This window comes from Saimiri boliviensis, chromosome 1 (assembly GCF_048565385.1).
Source record: "Saimiri boliviensis isolate mSaiBol1 chromosome 1, mSaiBol1.pri, whole genome shotgun sequence".
Lineage (NCBI taxonomy): Eukaryota > Metazoa > Chordata > Mammalia > Primates > Cebidae > Saimiri > Saimiri boliviensis.
In genome coordinates this window covers 169,296,303-169,316,294 of record NC_133449.1, presented here as the reverse complement: position 1 = coordinate 169,316,294, position 19,992 = coordinate 169,296,303, and the positions used below count along the sequence as shown (strand labels likewise).

Sequence of the window (19,992 nt, the reverse complement as noted above, 5' to 3'; positions counted from 1 at the left end):
AATATCAGAGGATGAAAAACTGGATTAATATATCAGAGGATGAAAAACTGGAGTGGAAGTTCATAGATATTAGTCTGTTCTTAGTCTATTCTGATCATTCTGCAATTTTTGTAAATTCACTACCATGTCACTTTACGCTGAGTGTAAACTCTGTTCCAGGATGGAGTCAACAGGTAGAAAAGTCAGTGCTGGGGGAAATAAAAGTAGGTGCCACTGAAAGAAGAATTAACTCTTTCAGCTCGCTATATCTGGAATTGGGGTGAATATGCACATATAGTGGCAGAAATAACTGAAGGTTTGTTGACCACAAATTGCTTTAAAATAAGTGGAAGTGAATGCAAACTTAACGCATCTCTGCCAGTCTTTTGTAATTTCCACGTTGTGCCAACTGGGCCTACTGAGACACTGTTGGACAAATCTACCAGAGTACTCAAAGTGACTCATTAGCAATCACAACGCCAGGACCACAAATGCACAGAATCTACCTTAAGATTTGGTTTCTTATTATGGAGACTCTGAAGGGAGTGCCAACCACATTCAGCATCAAGTTCAAAATTTCCAAAGAGGAATTCTGTCCCATTGCAAAATAGTTACTTCAGAATCCTCGCTGCACAAGTGATTCATGAAATAAGCTCACAATGGGGCTAAAATCTACTAACAGATTAGAGTCCGGGGTTAAATTCTGATGTTTAATAAGCAACAAGAGAAAAATCGTGAAATAACAGAAATAAAAGATCTTAACAGGTTTTGCCAATAGTGAAGCAAATAAACAAATACAAACATATTAACAGCATGTGCAACACAGTGAGACCCCATATCTTAAAAAAAAAAAAACAAACTAGGCTGACATGGTGGCACACACCTATGGTCTAAGCTACTCAGGAGGCTGAGGTGGGAGGATTGCTTGAGCCCAGGAGGTCAAGGCTGCAGTAAGCCATATTCATGCCATTGTACTCCAGCCTGGGAGACAAAACAATACTCCATTTCAAAAAAAAAAAAATAGTAGTAACTCACTGATATTCCCATTTGTTACCTGCTTCTATGCAAGGAATTACTCTTTTTCCAAAAGCAGTTAATATATATGACTAGGTGAATTAGTGATAGCTTAAATGCCTGAATATCCCATATCAAAGGGAACATAAACATTGGAACTTCTGTCTACTGAACAAATTTTTTGGAGTCAGACGGATACCACTTAAAATAACACTAGCAATGTGACTGTGTATATTACTTAAACTCCCTGAGCTTATTTCCTCATATGATAGATGTTAACAAATATTTGTTTAATGCATGACTTGCAGGTAATGAAATCACATATATTCAATATTATAATATTCCAGATATTGTATAATCTTGAATAAGAGTTGAGACTCAATAATATGAGATATATGTGCATATAAATATGTGATATCCATGTATCTATGTAGCAGGGTGGTTAGTGAGTACAAATTCTCTAACTCTTCCTCTCTAATTCCCACCTACTTTTAATGTAGGCACATGGTATTAATTGCACCCAGGACTTTCCTGCCATCTGTAGTCACTAGGTAGAAAAAAAAGAAACTCCAGCATGGGAATTTTAACAGTTGATCTGGTAATGACTTTCAGAATTGAGTGACTTCTGTTCCCATCTTGGCATACTATAACAATGTGACTCACTCTCTCCCTGTAATTGCAAAAATTCTGAAGCTGTAGATCTTGCTGCTCCTCACTGGATTTCCAAAAGTACCTGGCAGAAATTTGCCTTTATTAAAATCATTTACTCCCCTGGCAAAATCTCCCAAAAGTAAGCACTTTCTGACATAATTTTCTCCCTAAACTAAACGTTTCTGTACCAAAGTACATATTAACATACAGGTCAGTGTAAGACAGAAATAGTTCATGTATCAAATTGCCCCAAGCTTTGAGTCAGGAGAGGGAGGGTAACAGTGTCATTCCTCTGAGCTTCTGGCTCACAGCTGGTAGCAAAGCTGAGCCTGGCCTGAGTTGTCCATGACTCTTCACCACCTGCAGCCCACCCCAGTCCCAAAGGGCTTCACAGGAATTTGTTAAGCAAATGTCTACAGCAACCTTATTGAAAGTTAAACCCTTTTACGTGCTTTCAAATGCTACGATCTAAAGAATTCTGAAAATTCTTTGATCCCCACCCCCAACCCCCGCCCCCGTCCCCCGCACCGTTTTTTCTTAATCTGCAATCTACCTCCTGTGGTTATTCAGCATTGACTAACATCAGGACTTCTGATAAATGGATAAATCTATCTGAAATGTCCATGAGAAAATCTACTCTCAATCAGGAGTGGGAACTTTTGTGCCTGTGCATTACATTCATCAAGATTATCATGAACTTGAAATGTGCCAATAGGGACATTACTAAAAATACAGCAATATGTCAATAAAAATATATTGCAAAAACTAGGGGAGAGACAAATATTGTTCAAACATTGTGTAGGTAGTTCTAAATGCCCTTTTTACAAAGTAATTATTTGGAAAGATAACAATTCATCACTATTTATGACACAAAATTTTGGCTTTTGAAATCCAAGTTTTAAGTATCACAAACCATACCTCTATTTTTCAAGCATACATATAGAGACAAACACACAACACAAACACACCTACATATTCACGTACTTTCTAATAATTTATGTACATTCTTCATAATGAACAAGCTGGCCTTATACCTACTTAAAACTCAAAACTAGTGCATATACTAACACCTGCTGGTACACCTTACTGTAGGGTAAGCCATCCGCTTTCCACGCCAGCCTTTTGAAGCTATTGCAAATCAAATTTTAGATCCAGAAAATGAATGTATCTTTCGGAAGTACTGTCATTAAACTTAGAGACATGAAGGATTTGAAAAGGCTACTTTACATCTCACGAAAACCATAGGAACTGTCAACAGAAAATCAGAAGATTACAGACTGCATTTAAGCTAAATGCAGGGAAATCCTCTTACAATGAATTCAGAGTATACCAAGAAAGGTAGCTATTGGAAAAATTCTTTTTCCCTTCTCTTCCTCCCAATCCCAGCTTGTCTTGGTGTTCATCATCCCCCCACACCCCTAATCCACTCATTCTAATACCTCCCTGGCCCAACCAGACAAACTGGTACTTAATCTCTCTGCCTTATCATCATCCACCCTCTCTGACAGCCCCCTATAGAAGAGTTGCCACATCGTACAACCAAAGCAAACTTTAACTTCAGTATGATATCTAACTACTACAGCTTTATTAACTGTGACATGAATTTCCAAAGGATTCTATCACATGGGTTCAGTGCAATTACCAGAAATATTAATTAGATAATTTCCATGATAGACAGTCCAGAGTATAAACAGAGACAGCATATAGTGGTGACTATGATAGCCCCTAGAGGTCTCAGGGCTTTTTAAGAAACATCCCTCCTATAGGAATTCAAAAGAAAAATTTCCCTGTAGATGATACAGCAGAGGCCATTTCTCCTTGAGTCTCATAACATTACTCCCTAAAACATAATCCTTATTCCAAGGCCTGTTCTGTTACTCTACAAATCTGTCTCTTAGCATTAAATATTAAGACTAATCCTCACTTCTCAAACAATGTTATGGACAAGTCTTCATGTCTCTGAAAATGAAAAATAAAACAATTCTTTAGTGCTATTTTTCTAGAGAGGAAACAGCAGATTATGATCAAATTTCAGCTTATATATATATATATATATACACACACACACACACTCAGTTTATCAAATAACTCTTGTCACTGTTCATGACTCAATAAGGACAACCGCAGGATATTGGGGGATGTGTGACACATGCATGAGTTTGTAGAAGACCCCCTGACCATTATCTCACCTCATTTTGAGGAACAGCCTCATTTTTGAGAATAATCAGGTTCCCAGCACTCTGAGCACTTTGGCCTGTGAGGTTCCTGCTGTCAGTCACTGATGCTTGGGCTCCCGAAGGCCCTGGTCCTGTCTGGGCCCCTGTATTGTAAAACATGAAAGTGTCACTCCCTGAGCCTGCTGTCAGACAGGCCTTGTAGCAGTAGGTCTTGGTGAGGGAGCCATTCCCTCGAACTTCAATGAAGTGAGGCTGCACTTTGAGGCCATGCGGTATCCTGGCATCAATATTGTTGTTGGCCTGTTTGTAAAGTTCTGCAGGGGACCTCTCCCTTACTCCACAGAAGCCTCCACAGCATGCAGTGCCATACGCAGTGTAGTGGTAACACTTGATGATGCTCAAAATGATGATTGTCAAAAGAAATATAAAAGACACTGTGCTTAATGCTATTATTAGATAAAGGGTAATTTCGGAGTATGTCCGAGGGCTCTTAACATGTCTCTGAGTGTCAGGGAGGATTTTGGAAACCCTATCCACCACAGCTACTGTAATGGCCACAGAGGCTGATAGTGATGGCTCTCCATTATCTCGGACCACCACAGTCAGGTTGAAAGTGGTACCACTCTCATCTCCTATCTTCCTGGTAGTCCTAATTTCTCCTGTGTGCAGCTCTACTTTAAAGAGGTCCAGGTCAGAAGTCTGGGCTAGATGGTAAAAAAGCCAAGCATTTTGCCCAGAGTCTGAGTCCATGGCTATGACTTTGGTGACCAGGTAGCCAGCAGGGGCAGTTCGAGGCACCATCTCAAAGGCTGCTGATGAATTGGTTGAGGTAGGGTACAGAATGTGAGGGGCATGGTCATTCATGTCCACCACATACACGTTGGCAGTCACAGTGCTGCTCAGTGGTGGGCTCCCCTTGTCCTGAGCCTCCACAGTCACAAAGAACTCCCGAAACTTCTCATAGTCAAAGGAGTTGACAGCATAAAGGCTGCCACTGGCACTGTTAATGGAGACATAGGAGGTGACTGGCAGCCCTTGAATCTCCCTCTCCAGAAGGGAGTAGGTCACCTCTGCATTCTCCTTTTCATCTGGGTCTGTGGCTTGCACAGTACAGAGCAACACACCTGGCAAATTGTTCTCCTGGATATAGATGGAATAGGAGTCCTCCAGGAAGCTTGGCGGGTTATCATTGATGTCAGAAATCTCAACCTTCAGTGTCCGCTGGGATGTAAGCTGTGGTATTCCCCCATCGGTGGCTGTCACCGTGATGTTATAGGCAGCCACCCGCTCTCGGTCCAGCGGGCCACTCACCACCAGGGTATAGGAGTTTCCAAAGCCATTCAGTCGGAAAGGCAGTGTGGCCTCCAGGCCCAGGCTCACTTTCCGGTTAGGGCCTGAGTCTTGGTCATTGACACTGAGAACGGCCACAATGGTGTTGGGTGTAGCATTCTCAGGCACTGGGCTATACAGGTCTGTGAGCACCACCTCTGGGGCATTGTCATTCACGTCCACGATGTCCACCAGCACCTTGCAGTGACCTGCCATGGGCACTGGACCCCGGTCAGTCGCCTGCACATAGATTTGGTAGGAGGAGGCTTCCTCATAATCCAGCCCCCCAATTACTCGCACTTCCCCAGTACTGGCATCTATGCTGAAGAGCTGTCTCTCCCGGTCCGACGTGTAGCTGCTCAAGGAGTATCTGAGCTCACCATTGGAACCCTCATCCGGGTCTGAGGCATTCAGCTTCACCACCAATGTGCCTGGGGGTGAGTCCTCCCGTAGCTGGACGCGGTAAGTGGACTGGTCGAAGGCAGGAGAGTTGTCGTTAGTGTCCAGGACACGCACAGAGATCTGTGCCGTACCCGAGCGGGCTGGGATGCCCCCATCCACGGCTGTGAGCACCAAGTGGTGCAAGGCTGCCTGCTCCCGGTCTAGGCCCTTACGTAGCACCAGCTCAAGCACTTTACTGTTCTCCTGCAGGGGCTTAAGGTCCAGCTCGAAGTGCTCGCTGGGGCTGAGCTCGTAGGTCTGCACCGAGTTGGCGCCCACGTCTGGGTCCTGCGCACTCTCTATGTGAAAGCGCGCTCCAGGCGCCACCGATTCGCTTACCTGAAGCTGGTAGTTGGGCCGCGGGAAACGCGGTGAGTTGTCGTTGATGTCCAATATTTCCACCTCAACGGCGCTCACCGCCACGGGATTGTGCGCCAGCACTTCCAAGCTGAGCAGGCAGCGAGGCCGCTGCTCACACAGCGCCTCCCGATCAATGCGTTCGTTGACGAAGAGCGCTCCACTCGTCAGGTCCAGCTCCAGGTAGCGCGGACTGGGCGCACCCAGATGGTTGATGCGCAAGCAGCCCGGCCCCAAGCGCCGCAACTCGAGCCCCAGCGCGCGAGCCACGTTGCCCACGAGCGCGCCGGGTGCCTGCTCCTCTGGCACCGAGTATCGCAGCTGGGAGGCCACTGGGCCCGCTAGCAGCAGCAGGAGAAGAAGAGACAGTAGCAGCAGCCAGGGCATGGGCCGCCGGAGCCGCGGATGCTCTGTCGCCGCAGGTCTGGTGCCCGCCTGCTCCATAGCCACTGGCCGCGGCGGAGGCAGCCGGGCAGGGCCGGAGGCGGCAGCTTCCCCAGCCGTGCTCCACGCCCGGGCCCCGCCTCCGCTCGTGCCACCCTGCGCCCGCTCCCCCACCGCTCACGCGCTAGCAAACGCCTGGAGCCGCTCCCTCCGTAGGCCCTCCCAAGGGCTCCTGGCCCCACCGCCCTCGCTGACTCCCCATATTCCAGCTCCTCCGCTCGCCTCCGAGTCGCACAACCCGGCTTGGCTTCCTGCTGCTGCCGCCGCTACCGCTCCAGGGGGAGGGAAAAGGAAGCAGAAGGGAAGACGGAGGGGGAGGGGGAGGTGGAGGAGGGCTCAGCAAGTCAGGCTCTGATTCCGTGCCGAAGTGGCAGACGGCGAACCCGGACTGCTCAGCCTCTCCAGCCCCATCTCCTTCATCCTGGACCTGCCGGATCCCAGCGGACCGCAGGAACACGGCCACTCCCTTTCTCCCTACCCCCACTGTCCTGTTCATTCAGTCTCCACGGTCTCTCGCTTGCTTAACGTCTCTTTAAGGAGATTAGTCTGGGAAAAGCAGTCAAGTCCCTAGAAGTCTGACCATCGGCTCCCCAGAAGAAAAGATTTCCAAGCGCAATTCAGGAAAATAAACGGAGGGGCCTTGACTAGGTATGGGAACCCTGGCGGCGGCTCTAACATAAAAAGGAAACAACGCAGGGGGCGGCGCTCTGGGGTTACTGGCGGTGGGAACTATTCACCTGACCCCTACATCTTCCCTGGACACTCTTAAGTACTGCAGAAAGTGCTCAACTCCTGGGGCAAAGGGAGGGGAATGGCAAATGCTGCCCTCTTTCCAGGAGCAAGCCTAAAACCAGCAACCTGGAATCCAAGACTCGATTGTGCTCCCGGCCAAGTGGCCCTTTCTTTCAGTGTGTGCCTTGGCAAATAACCAGTATTTGAATGTTTAAAATGTTCTATTAAAAAAAAATCTCCATGAAGCTGTAGGCAAATCTGTTATTTGATTCAATTTGACGATAGTGGAGAAAATCTGGTAAAATTTGATCCATTTTGACGATAGTGGAGAAAATCTGGTAAAATTTTTAAAGAGATTCTTCCCTCAAGCTTATTCGAATCTTGCTTCAAATCTTTTTCATTTATCATACAAGACGCTTTCTTTCAAGAGTGATTTAAAATTTTTTTCTTTAATGGATAACAATGTCTACAAGAGTCTGCAAAACCATTAAATCAAGAGAGTTACTGTTGATCTCCTAAGCCAGGCTGGAATTTGGATTCCATTAATGCTTTGCAGTAAAAAAAAAAAAAAAAAAAAAAATCTGCTGTCGTTAAGCAAAACGTGGAAGTCTGGGATTTATCTTACAATAACCAGCAATTTCAATGGCTGCAGCTTCTCTTCCTTAAATGTAAGACTCCTTAGACTTCTGTTCTTCTGTGGCCCTAAGATTCCTCTTGTACTGCAACAGAGGCAACCCAGAGACAACAAATTCACTTCAGTAAAGAAGACAGAAGGATCAGAGGAAATCTTTCCAAGCTGTGTCATTGCCTCTGCTGCTCAGAGGCAATGAATATTCACGCTTCCCAAGTCCTCACATTTCTTCCACAGGAATTTGAAATCTATTGGCTCATGTGCAAAAAGCACTCACTAAAATGTCTTTCTCTTCCTCATCTCCCAGTATCCTCTCATCCGTTTATCTTCCTCTATGGGTCATTTTCTAGCCATGGAGTGGAACAAAGTCAGAGTGAGACCTGACATTTGGCATGCTTCCCTCCTAGCAGGGATGGTTAAAGGAGCCAAGGTTGTGATCCTGACCCCCAGAGTTCAAAGGCCTGAACTAGCACATCCCTAATCCCTAGCACACTCACTAACTGCTCCACTACCTACCCAGTTCTATTCCGGAGAAACACCCGGCTTCCTCCTATCACTCCTGCTTCTTATTTGTCCTCTTTGTTCCCTCAAGGGTACAGAGTAGGAAGTAATTTTCATCAAAATCTATTCCTGTCTCCTTTCTTGGGTCTCTGCCTTCTTCCTCCCTTTTCTGCATCCTCCCCAAACCTCCCTACAATAATTCTGTCTCAGTTTGCTGTGGTAATTTGATCTGTGAGGCCTTAATCTCTCAAGTGCACAAATTGTGGACCTGGCCTATGTCCTCACCCATTACTTATTTCTGAAAATAGATGGCTTATAAGTGGAATCAAGTTGTAAGTTGTCAGAAAAAATGATCTTTCCTCCCATCATCTGCTCTCAGCCCTCCGAGTCGCTGCCATCTCTGCCCACAGCTCAGAGACCTGGCCACTGGGTGTTGACCAGGCATAGACCTGTGACTGTGAAAAGATCATAGGCACTTAAGGAAGAGATTACAGTGACAGAGACTTGGTGATTTTTTTAATGGAAGCCCCCAAGTGTCATGTCTGAGGAGAAAAACCTGGATTCTCCTTTTAGCACTCTTGTCATCTTCCAGCAAGGACACATGCCAGGTTGTCCATTTTGCTGTTTAGGCCCGTTAGGTATTGGAAGCTCCAACTAATATTTGCTGCCTTAATTATTGAGAAGGCAAACATAAAGCCAACACAATCAGCCTCCTTTTGAGAGACGTTGTACTAAAGAGATGGTATACTCTATTTGGCACTGTAATGATTTTTGTTCCTCACACTATTATACTCAGGCTTCTGCCAACTTTACTAGTTGTTAGAATGTGATTGCTCAGACTGTTGTTAATTACCCTTTCTACAAATATTAATGCTAATGCTTTGACCACACCATTATGCATTCCTTTCCTTGGACCTTCAAGAACTCTCTATTAAAAAGTAGAACACAGCAATTAGAAGCACAGACTTTGGAGTCAGTCATACCCCTGCCAATGACTGTGTGGCTACAGACATGTTACTTAACCTAAGCTTCATTTTACTCATTTTAATTAAGGAAAACAATAGTAAGCAACACTCATAGGGTTATTATGATGATTACATGAGAAAATGTATGTAAAGCAATTTGCACAGTGACTAATAAGTATATTATATTATTGTTGTTGTTGCTGTTGTCATGAAATGCAACATTATCATCAGATAACACCTTAGTTGGCAGCCTTACATGTAACACGGCCCTTTAGGTATCAAGCACAGATAAGCACATGTAACTGGGCCATATAGGAAATCAACAGTGATAGGGAAGATGAGTATACAACAAAGTTAAGCTTTCCCAATTACTTCTGGAGCTATATCATATTTTGAGAAAATAAAAGCCCCTTTTTATATCACCAAGGAAATGGGGCTTCTGTTATGAGAACTCCTTCAAGGGATTTGTTTCCTCACAAGAGATTTACCTTTTTAGGATACATAGAAATACTTTAGCAACAGAATATGAAGTTAATTCCTAAACGTGCTGTAATCTACAGCACCCAGTATGGAGCTTAGCACAGGTGCTCAATTAATGTTCTTCAAAAAGAACTAAATTTACAAATTTACCCATGTAATTCTAATACAGACAGCATCTTATTTTCTCTCTTCCTTTTAAAATCTTATATACGGCCGAGTAAGGTGGCTCATGCCTGTAATGCCAGAACTTTGGGAGGCCGAGGTGGGCGGATCACCTGAGATCAGGAGTTCGAGACAAGCCTGACAAACATAGAGAAACCCAGTCTCTACTAAAAATACAAAATTAGCCAGGTATGGTGGCTCCTGTCTGTAATCCCAGCTACTCAGGAGGCTGAGGCAGGAGAATCACTTGAACCTGGGAGGCAAGCCTGCAGTGAGCCGAGACTGCGCCATTGTACTCCAGTCTGGGCAACAAAAGTGAAACTCCATCTCAAAAAAAAAAAAAAAAAAAAAAATCTTATATACATTTCAAGGTCCAGGTGAAAATCTACCTAATCCATGAAACTGTCTATTCTAAACATAAGTGGGTTTTTTTGTTTGTTTGTTTGTTTCATTTTCACAGTCTACAGCATATCTCTGTAAGCTGACATGTATCATTTTTAAAAATTTATCCAAATACTTTAACATCTCTTTAATTATAAGCAACCTAAAAGCAGGAGACATGTCTTATATTTCTGTCTCCTTCACAATGTAGAAACCCTTATAGCCTTTCAATAAATGTTTATTGCTTCATTTTCTTCAGTTCTTATTTTTAGTAAATTCAAGAAAAGCTGCTATAGCCCTTTTCTGTATAGAGACAGGGCATATCTTATGGAGAGGAGGTTGAGAATCTGAAATGATTTTACTATGGATTTCTTCCTTTAAAATTGTCAAATGAAGATAAGAAACAAAGTCTTTCAAACCTGGAGAACTGAATCCCACTGATAAAGTTTTTGGAACCTAAGAAAGGCTCTGCCAAAAAAGTAGTATAATACTTTTTCTACTTTATATTAAAAATAAAAATTGTAAAATAAACATGTTCCTAGCTAATAAGTAACAAGAAAAGTGACATGATTGGGTAGGACATTATGTTCGTTTAGCCCTATGCTAGACAAGAACTTTGAAATAGTATCCCTCAGTTGTCTCTCTTAATTATGTTTGTTAAATGCATCTGTCATGAGATCACAGGGCGTAGGAGCAAAATCAATTACAATACAACAGAATCAAATCTATGGGGAAAATGTTGGCACTCAGTAAACTCTCCTAATTCATGTAAATTATTCTTTCTCTATTATTAACACCATTATAGACCATTTTACTTTTGGAAACCAAACGATCTGGAGTCTTTTGGCCACAGGACAAAAATACATGCTGATTAGTTTGATCAGCTTTGGGGCTGGTCATTATAAGAATATCTGTCAAATAGGGAAGGATTTAGTTTTCATGTTTTAATTTATGTATTTATGTTGCTCTACTAACTGAGCCTAAGTTATATAATAAAAGAGAGAGAGACAAATGGTCACCTCTAATGTTTAGTGTTGTCCAAAGTAGTTTTTAAAAATACCATCTTGTTAAAAAACAAATAGGATTCCTGATCTTCATGCATCCCCAGAAGGAAAATACTTTCCAATACGATTATAGCATTATTTACAGATAAAACATTCAGTGGATGGGAAGTTTTGTATCCACATTCAGTGGATACAAAAGTTTTGATGGATAAACTTTTTCACATCTCCCTTCCTCCAGAAGAAATATATCAGTCAAATATTTGGCATTAACAATTGGCTTTTAGGGGGAGATCCTCTAAGTTTTTAGTTCTAAAAAACTAATATATTATTGATAGTTGGCTGAGGTGTCTGAAGATTGCTTAAAATAAAGAGAGCTGAGCATGGTAGCTCACACCTGTAATCCCAGCACTTTGGGAGTCCGAGGCAGGTGGATCACGAGGTTAAGAGTTTGAAACCAGCCTGGCCAAGATGGTGAAACCCCGTCTCTAATAAAAATACAAAAATTAGCTGGGCACAGTGGCATGAGCCTGTAATCCCAGCTACTTGGGAGGCTGATGCAGGAGAATCGCTTGAACCTGGGAGGCAGAGGTTGCAGTGAGCTGAGATGGCGCCATTGCACTCCAGCCTGGGCAACAGAGTGAGACTCCATCTCAAAAAAATAAAAAATCAAACAAAATAAAAAACAGAGATTCAAGCCATCTTTGGATGCGTAACAATAATAAAAGAGAGACAGGCTAAAGGTTTAGGGTAGATTGTGTAATATTAACAGATAAAATCGAACTAGTCAGTATTGGGGGAGCTTTACTTCTCTGTAAGTATTCTCAATTGAGATGGCCTAACAAGAATCATGGAATATTAAAGTATTTTTAAAGTATAAAATTCTTTAATTCTTTTTCATTGAAGAAAATGGTTAAGTGAAACTTGAACCTCAAGATCAATAAAGAGATAGGAGACATAAAAGTGATATAAGTAAGTATCTGTGGCCAAATAAATGATCTCCCAAGGCACTGAAAGAACTTATAGATGTGACTAGAGAACCCAATTTCCTATCTTTTAAAAAGTGCCATTGAGCTTGATATAAATTCCTTCAAAACTCTAGTATTACTAAAGTGATTGTTTATGAACACTTAGAAATGAAGGCATTCATACTAAGGACTACTTTGGCTTAATTAAAAACTGGTAACTTGAAACCAACCACATAGACTTAAGATTGTTTTTCATGTAGGCATTTTAGATTTCAGTTGCTAGAATCACGCCAAAATAAATGCAATAATATCAAAAGAAAATAAAAAAAAAAAGAAATGCTGCAGGTACAGTTGATCTAGAATTCATGGAGACATTAAACAAAGTCTCCCAATATACTCATGTGGACAAGATAAAGAAAGAAAGGCAGCTGCAAGACAGTGTAATTAGGTGACTTTTTAATTGTTTAAATAACATGGCAAAAAGTATTTATTAATGGAATACTTTAACTTAAAAGGAGAATTCTAATGGAGGACTACAGGGATCCACACTTGGTCTTATCCCATTCAACTTTTTTTTTTTTTTTTTTTTTTTTGAGACGTAGTTTCGCTCTTGTTACCCAGGCTGGAGTGCAATGGCGTGATCTTGGCTCACCGCAACCTCCGCCTCCTTCAGGCAATTCTCCTGCCTCAGCCTCCTGAGTAGCTGGGATTACAGGCACACGTTACCATGCCTAGCTAATTTTTGTATTTTTTTAGTAGAGACAAGTTTTCACCATGTTGACCAGGATGGTCTCGATCTCTTGACCTCGTGATCCACCCGCCTCGGCCTCTCAAAGTGCTGGGATTACAGGCTTGAGCCACCGCGCCCGGTCTCAACATTTTATTAATGACTCAAAACAAGGAGGTACCAAGTGTCCATGCCAGTCAAGCAGTAAGTTGAGCATTTTTGAAACAAGAATTGCAACTGCCTAGGTTATGCTATGTTTCTAATTCACTAAACTTAGTAGCAATTTTCTATCTGAAACTCAAGATATGCCCCAAAATTCATGAGTGTGCATTGCAACTAATTTCTGGCTTATACTTGCCATTAAACCTGTTCCAAGTTTCCATTCATCACTTGGGACCTCTTATTTTAATAGAAAACCTTGTTTATTCCCATTTCTCTTTTGTAACTCTTCAGATTTTAGCCACAGACTAAAATAAGATGGGTATTTGGCACTAAAGAACATCCTCATTCCCAAGTAGATTTTAGCCAAAGCATTCATTGATTTGGATAGGGGTTTAAAAAATACATTTCAAAAACATGTTAGATATTGTTGAAGTACCTTGAATTTGAACTGTTTTCCAACTGTTTTCCTAAGCTCAGTCTATATGCAGGCCACAGTTTCTCTTTTCTATATCCATTGTGTTTGCTGCTTGGAACTAACAAACAAACCTGCACCTCTGTGTCAGAAGGATTATTTCTCAAAATTATCCATTCAGATACATAGAGTATCAAGTAATTATTGACTTTTTGGGCACTAGCCCCCTTGCATCCTAATGTCGTGGCACTTAAGAGTTGGCATATTATTTCAGCACATCTCTAACCTCATGTACTCCTCAAAGGACACTAATGAGGTTGGTATTAATGAAGAAACTGGGTCCCAAAAAGGTGAAAGGATTTATCAGAAGCCCCAGGAAGCTTCTTTTTACCATGGTTCTGTTTCTTGAGATTCTGAAATAACACCTGACCACTTCACATGCAACCCCTAACTTAAGAATCATATTATCAGTCTCAAGCTATTAATATCTAAGTATTTCACAAGGAATACTATTGTTCTCACAAACTACAAGTTTCTTTCTCTTTTAGAAATTTCAATAAAATCTTCTGTGCATGTTTTTATAATAAACGGCCAGACTTAGCAAAATCATGATGCAAAATAGATTTATACTTCATATCCCAACTTCTTTCAGTACCATCTTCCTTCTACCTACGAAATTCTGCCTAAGTATCGGTACTTTACAAATTGCTTTGATTTTTCTGATATAAATCCCACTCGTGTATTCTTTGATAGATTTTGTTACATAATTCCTTTAGCAGTTACAGGCATAATACATCATAATGCGGGTAAAATATAAATCCTCTAAATTAGCCATGTCAATATACACTATTTTTACTGAATATTAAAATACACTTTAAGGCATTTTGATGAGATAATGTTATCTAAAAATTTTCCCTTTCGAAGTTCATTTTATTAAAGTTATTTAGAAATGATTTACAAATTCTTCAATTTTGCTTCTGTATTTTTTCTTTTTTCTATCACAAGCAAGGAAAGCATACTATACTTGGTTGAAACAAAAAATCTAGTACTGATTCTATTTATACAGCATCTGCGAATTAATGGTCTTAAAAATCTTAAAATTATTTAGTTTGATGCATATGTAACAATATGCCTTGGTTGATGCCAACTTCAGCTTTTCAGCACAAAATAGAAAAAAAATACGCAAACTCCCAGATCAGTCAACACTTTATCTCAATTTGTGACTTTTTTTTGAGACAGGATCTCACTCAGTCGTTCCCCTGGAGTGCAGTAGCGTGATCACAGCTTACTGTAGCCTCAACCACTGGGCTCAGTGATGCTCCCACCTTAGCCTCCTGGGTAGCTGGGACTACAGTCATGCACTACCACGCCCAGATAATTTTTGCATTTTTTGTAGAGACAGCATTTCACCATATTGCCTAGGCTGGTCTGGAACTCCTGGGCTCAAGCAATCTGCCCACTTCAGCCTCCCAGAATGGTCTCACCTCACCCACTTTCAGACCCCTACTAAATGACCGAAACCAGGGATAATATTGAATACTATATATACTACATTTTTTCCTATACATACATACCCATGATGAAGTTTAGTTTATAAATTATGCACAGTAAAAGATTAACAACAATAACTAATAATAAAATAGAACAATTATAACAATCAATACACTATTATTACAGGTGTAAGCCACCATGCCCAGGCAGACTTTTCTATATCTATTATATGTTTATTGGCCAATTCTTTAATAAACCCAGTGAATCAAAGACACTGGAATGATAACTTTAAGATATAAAAATTAAAACAGAATGGTTTGATAATTTGCTAGAAATAGAAAGCTGATTTCAAACAGAAATAGGTAAAAATCTCACTTTCTCTCTTTCCAATTCAGTGTTACATCTATTATAGCAGAGTTGTCACTCTAGGATATTCAATATCCTTTATAATTAAAATTTCATCATAGCCTTCTGTGATTGGTTTTTTGCGGTACTCTCAAGCTAGACTAGTATTCCTCTGACCCAATTATCATAAGCTCATTTAAAATTTCAACTGTGTATGAAACATTTATTGGTTCATAAATCAATGTACACATAGGATATATTGGACAGCCATGCCTCCTAGGATATGTGGATTTAGTGCTTTTTAAGCTAGCAGGAGTTGAGGAATAAACGAGATTTTCAAATTATGAAAAGTCATTCTTTCCAAGGGTCGGTGATAATGTTTGATGACCTGTTAAGAAAATAGCGACAATCCTGATAAAGTCAGACTGTGAACTTTCTGTGATTTATTTACTTTTTTTAATCTCTTCTTTATTTTAACTAGATTCAATAACATTTAAAATATATACTTCTTATACCAAATTATTTGTTAAGAATTGTTAAAAGTAATGAAAATGAAAGTTCTTTAAAAACTAATTCCCTTGTAGACTAGACCAGTAACAGATAATTACATATCACTCCAGGCTTTTGACTATGCTATATAGATATACACACTAATACATTTTACTAAAATGTAACCACACTTTACACACTACTGTACTTTACTTTTTGCTTCTGTGTTTTTTTTTCTCTTTTTTCTATCACAGCCAAAGAATGCATACTATACTTGGCTGATAGAATTGAAACCAAAAATCTCTGGCACTGATACTATTTATACAGCATCACTTATTAATAGTCTTAAAGATCTAAAAATTATTTAGCTTGATGTGTATATAACAATATGCCTTGGTTGATGCCAACTTCAGCTTTTCAGCACAAAGTAGGAAAAAAAATATACAAACTCTCAAAGCAATCAGCACTTTCTCTTAATTTGTGACTTTTTTTACTTATCTGATGAACCTAATTTTTACTTAATATATATGATGAACACCCTTTCACATCAGTAGATGTAATTCTGCTTCTTTCCTAATAAAAACTATATAATATTCATTGCATAGATATTTCATAATTAATTTTTACTCCATGATTGAATATTTAAGTGTATTTGTGAAAGTGTATGCATGTATATGTCTGTGTGTTTATTCTGGGAAGTGCTTTGGTAAAAGTACAATAGTCCCTCCTTTGCCACAGAGGATACTTTCTAAGATCCCCACTGAATGCTTGAAACCAAGGGTAATACTGAATTCTATATATACCATGTTTTTTCCTATACGTACATGTACCCTTGATAAAGTTAAATTAGACACAGTAAAAGATTACCAACAATAACTAATAATAAACTAGGATAATTATAACAATTTCCAATATTATAAGTTATATGAATGTGGTCTCTGTCTCTCAATATCTTACTGTACTCTGCTCAGCTATTTTCCGCAACTGCTGAAAGTGAAACTCTAAGTAAGGGGATACTAGTGCATGCATATTTAAATTTTAGGTAGACATGCCAAAATCTTTTCCCAAATTTTTGTATCTGTTTATATTCTCAATCAGTAATCAATTAGCCAATTTATATACTTTGATTTACCTCCAAAATTCTTAGCTCATAGTGTAGTAAAGAAACACACAGAATCATGTCTATACCAATATTTCATTTTCCTTAATAAAAAGCCCTTAGCCACATTTATAATTTATTTTATGTGACTCCCATAAATATCTAAATGCTCACAGAGAAATTCAGACCACTTCCTCGAATTTATTTTACTTAAATTGACTGATTCAGTATAGTGTTTTCATGTAAATTTTATCCTATATCCAGCAGGGTTACAGTTTATACCTTTAAGAATATGCATTCATTGATATCTAACTCTCCACACATTCATTCAACCGTTTAACTCAAGATTTTAAAATATTAAGTTTAAAATTGAAGCAATAATAAATAGCCCACCAACCAAAAAAAAGCCACCAGACAGATTTACGGCTGAATTCTACCAGAGGTACAAAGAGGAGCCAGTTCCAATTCTTCTGAAGCTATTCCAAACAATGGGAAAGGAGAGACTCCTCCCTAACTCATTTATAAGGCCAGCATCACCCTGTTACCAACACCTGACAGAGATACAACAACAACAAAAAAAACTTCAGGCTGATATCCCTGATGAGCATCAGTGCAAAAATCCTTACTAAGATACTGGCAAACCAAATCCAGTAGCACATTAAAAAGCGTATCCATCATGACCAAGTAGGCTTCATCTCTGGGATGCAAGGCTGGATCAACATACACGAATCAATAAATGTAACTCATCACATAAACAGAACAATAGACAGAACCCACATGATTATCTCAATAGATGCAGAAAGGCCTTCGATAAAATTCAACATCCCTTCATGTTAAAAATCCTCAACAAACTGGGTATTGAAGGAACATACCTCAAACTAATAAGAGCCTTATGACAAACCCACAGCCAATACCATACTGAATGGGCAAAACCTAGAAGCATTCCCCTTGAAAACCAGCACAAGACAAGTATGCCCTCTTTCACCACTCTTATTCAACATAGTATTGGAAGTTCTGGCTATGGCAATTAGGCAAGAGAAATAAATAAAGGTATTCAAATAGGAAGAGAGAAAATCAAATTATCTTTGTTTGCAGATGACATGAACCTATTTTCAAAAAACTTCATGGTCTCATCCCAAAAGCTTCTTAAGCTGATAAGCAACTTCAGCAAAGTCTCAGGATACAAAATCAATGTGCAAAAATTGCTAGCATTCCAATACACAAACAACAGGCAAGCAGAAAGCCAAACTATGAATGAACTCCCATTCACAATTGCTACAAAGAGAATAAAATACGTAGGAATACAGCTAACAAGGGAAGTGAAGGACCTCCTTAAGGACAATGACAAACCACTGCTCAAATAAATCACAGTGGACACAAACAAATGGAGAAACATTACATGCTTATGGATAGGAAGAATCAATTGATACTGAGAGTAGGGCATTGCTGCAAAGATCCTGAAATGTTAAAGTGACTTTGGAACTGGGTAACAGCTACTTGGGAGGCTGAGACAGAAGAATTGCTTGAACTTGGGAGGCAGAGATTGCAGTGAGACAAGATCACACCTCTGCATTCCAGCTTGGGTGACAGAGTGAGAGTTTGTCTCAAAACCAATAATAATAATAAGGTAAAGGAAAACATGCTGGTGAGAAATGAAAATAAAGGAAATCTTATCAGAAAAAAGGAAAATATAAAAGAGCCAATGGAAATTTTAGCAATAAAAACATAATCTCTGAAATTAAAACTCACTGCCTGAACTTAGTAGAAAAATGGAAATAAAAGAGGCAAAAGTCAATGAATCTGAAAATAGATCAATAGGAATGATCCACTCTGCAGAAAAGAAAATGGACTGAAATAAAATAGAGTCTCAGAGACCTATGGAACAATATAGAATATACAAAAATACAAAAGAAATGTATAGTCTAAAAGGACCAAACTTTAACCCTACTATGATAAAACCACACAATATTTTTAAAGTACCATATGTATATAATTGGAGTACAGAAAAGATAGAGAGAAATTAGGATTAAAAAATTTAAGGATATAAAGAACAAAAATTTGTCAAATTTGGTTAACAATATACATTTACATGTTTGATAAACTCAGCCAATCTGAAACAGGATAAAAATAAAGAAAAGTATAAATGAGCACATCATAGTCAAACTTCTAAGCCAAAGATAAGTAGAAAATCTTAAGTGTCTCCCAGCCATGCAAGAGTGACAAAAACAATCATATTGCACACAAGAAATAATGACTTAAATGACTATATACTTCTCATCAGAAACTATGGGCATTAGAAGACAGTTGAGTAACACTTTTTATAATGTGGAAGAAAATAAAATCTGTCAAAATCCCAGAATTCTGTATCATTCAAAATGCAAGATAAATAGATCTTCAGATAAAGGAAAACTAAGATAAATCACTGCAACATATATGCATTACAAAATGTGCTAAATGAAAATTTTCAGGTTGAAGGAAAAAGATATTATGGAGAAAACTCAGCTCTTTAGGAACAAAACAAAGGCATTGGAAATGGTAAATGACTAGGTAAACAGAATCAACTATTTTTTCCTTCTTAATTCTCTAAAGTACATAATGACTGCCTAAACAAAAATTACAACTGTGTCTTGTGAGGTTTGTATTGTATGAGACTTAAAACTAATGAAAACTATAGCATAAGCAATGGCATAGGAAGAACTAAACAGTCTTATATGGTTGTAACTTTTCATACTTTATAAAGGTGGTACACTATTATCTCTGAGTGGACTGAGCAAAGTTAAGTATGTATTCTGTAATCCTTATAGCAACCACTAAAAATGCAAATTTAAAAAATCTAAAAATAGGTATATCTAAAAATTAAAAGGGATTCTGAGGAATACCCAAATAATTTAAAGACATAGATCAGGGGAACGGAAGAACAAAATCAGAGGGGACAAAGAGAAAGCAAATAATATACTGAAGGACATAAATCTAAACATATCAATTATTACACTAATGTGAATGGGCTAAACACTTCAATTAAAAGACATATATTATCAAAATGGGTAAAACAGC

The 19,992-nt window shown here is 39.4% G+C and overlaps 1 protein-coding gene across 13 annotated transcripts in view; it reads right to left on the bottom strand.

The window, feature by feature from the left end:
- Nucleotides 1-19,992, bottom strand: part of LOC120360103 (protocadherin alpha-C2) — a 196,793-nt gene that overhangs the window by 40,850 nt on the left and 135,951 nt on the right. Inside the window, exon 1 of one of the 13 annotated variants that reach the window (XM_074380529.1) lies at nt 3,834-18,868. The exons of the other annotated variants lie outside the window; for them this stretch is intronic. Within the exon in view, the coding sequence (XP_074236630.1) occupies nt 3,834-6,392 (2,559 nt within the window). The 5' untranslated portion in view covers nt 6,393-18,868. Of the gene's footprint in view, nt 1-3,833; nt 18,869-19,992 lie in introns of those variants that run through there. 13 annotated transcript variants of the gene reach the window in all.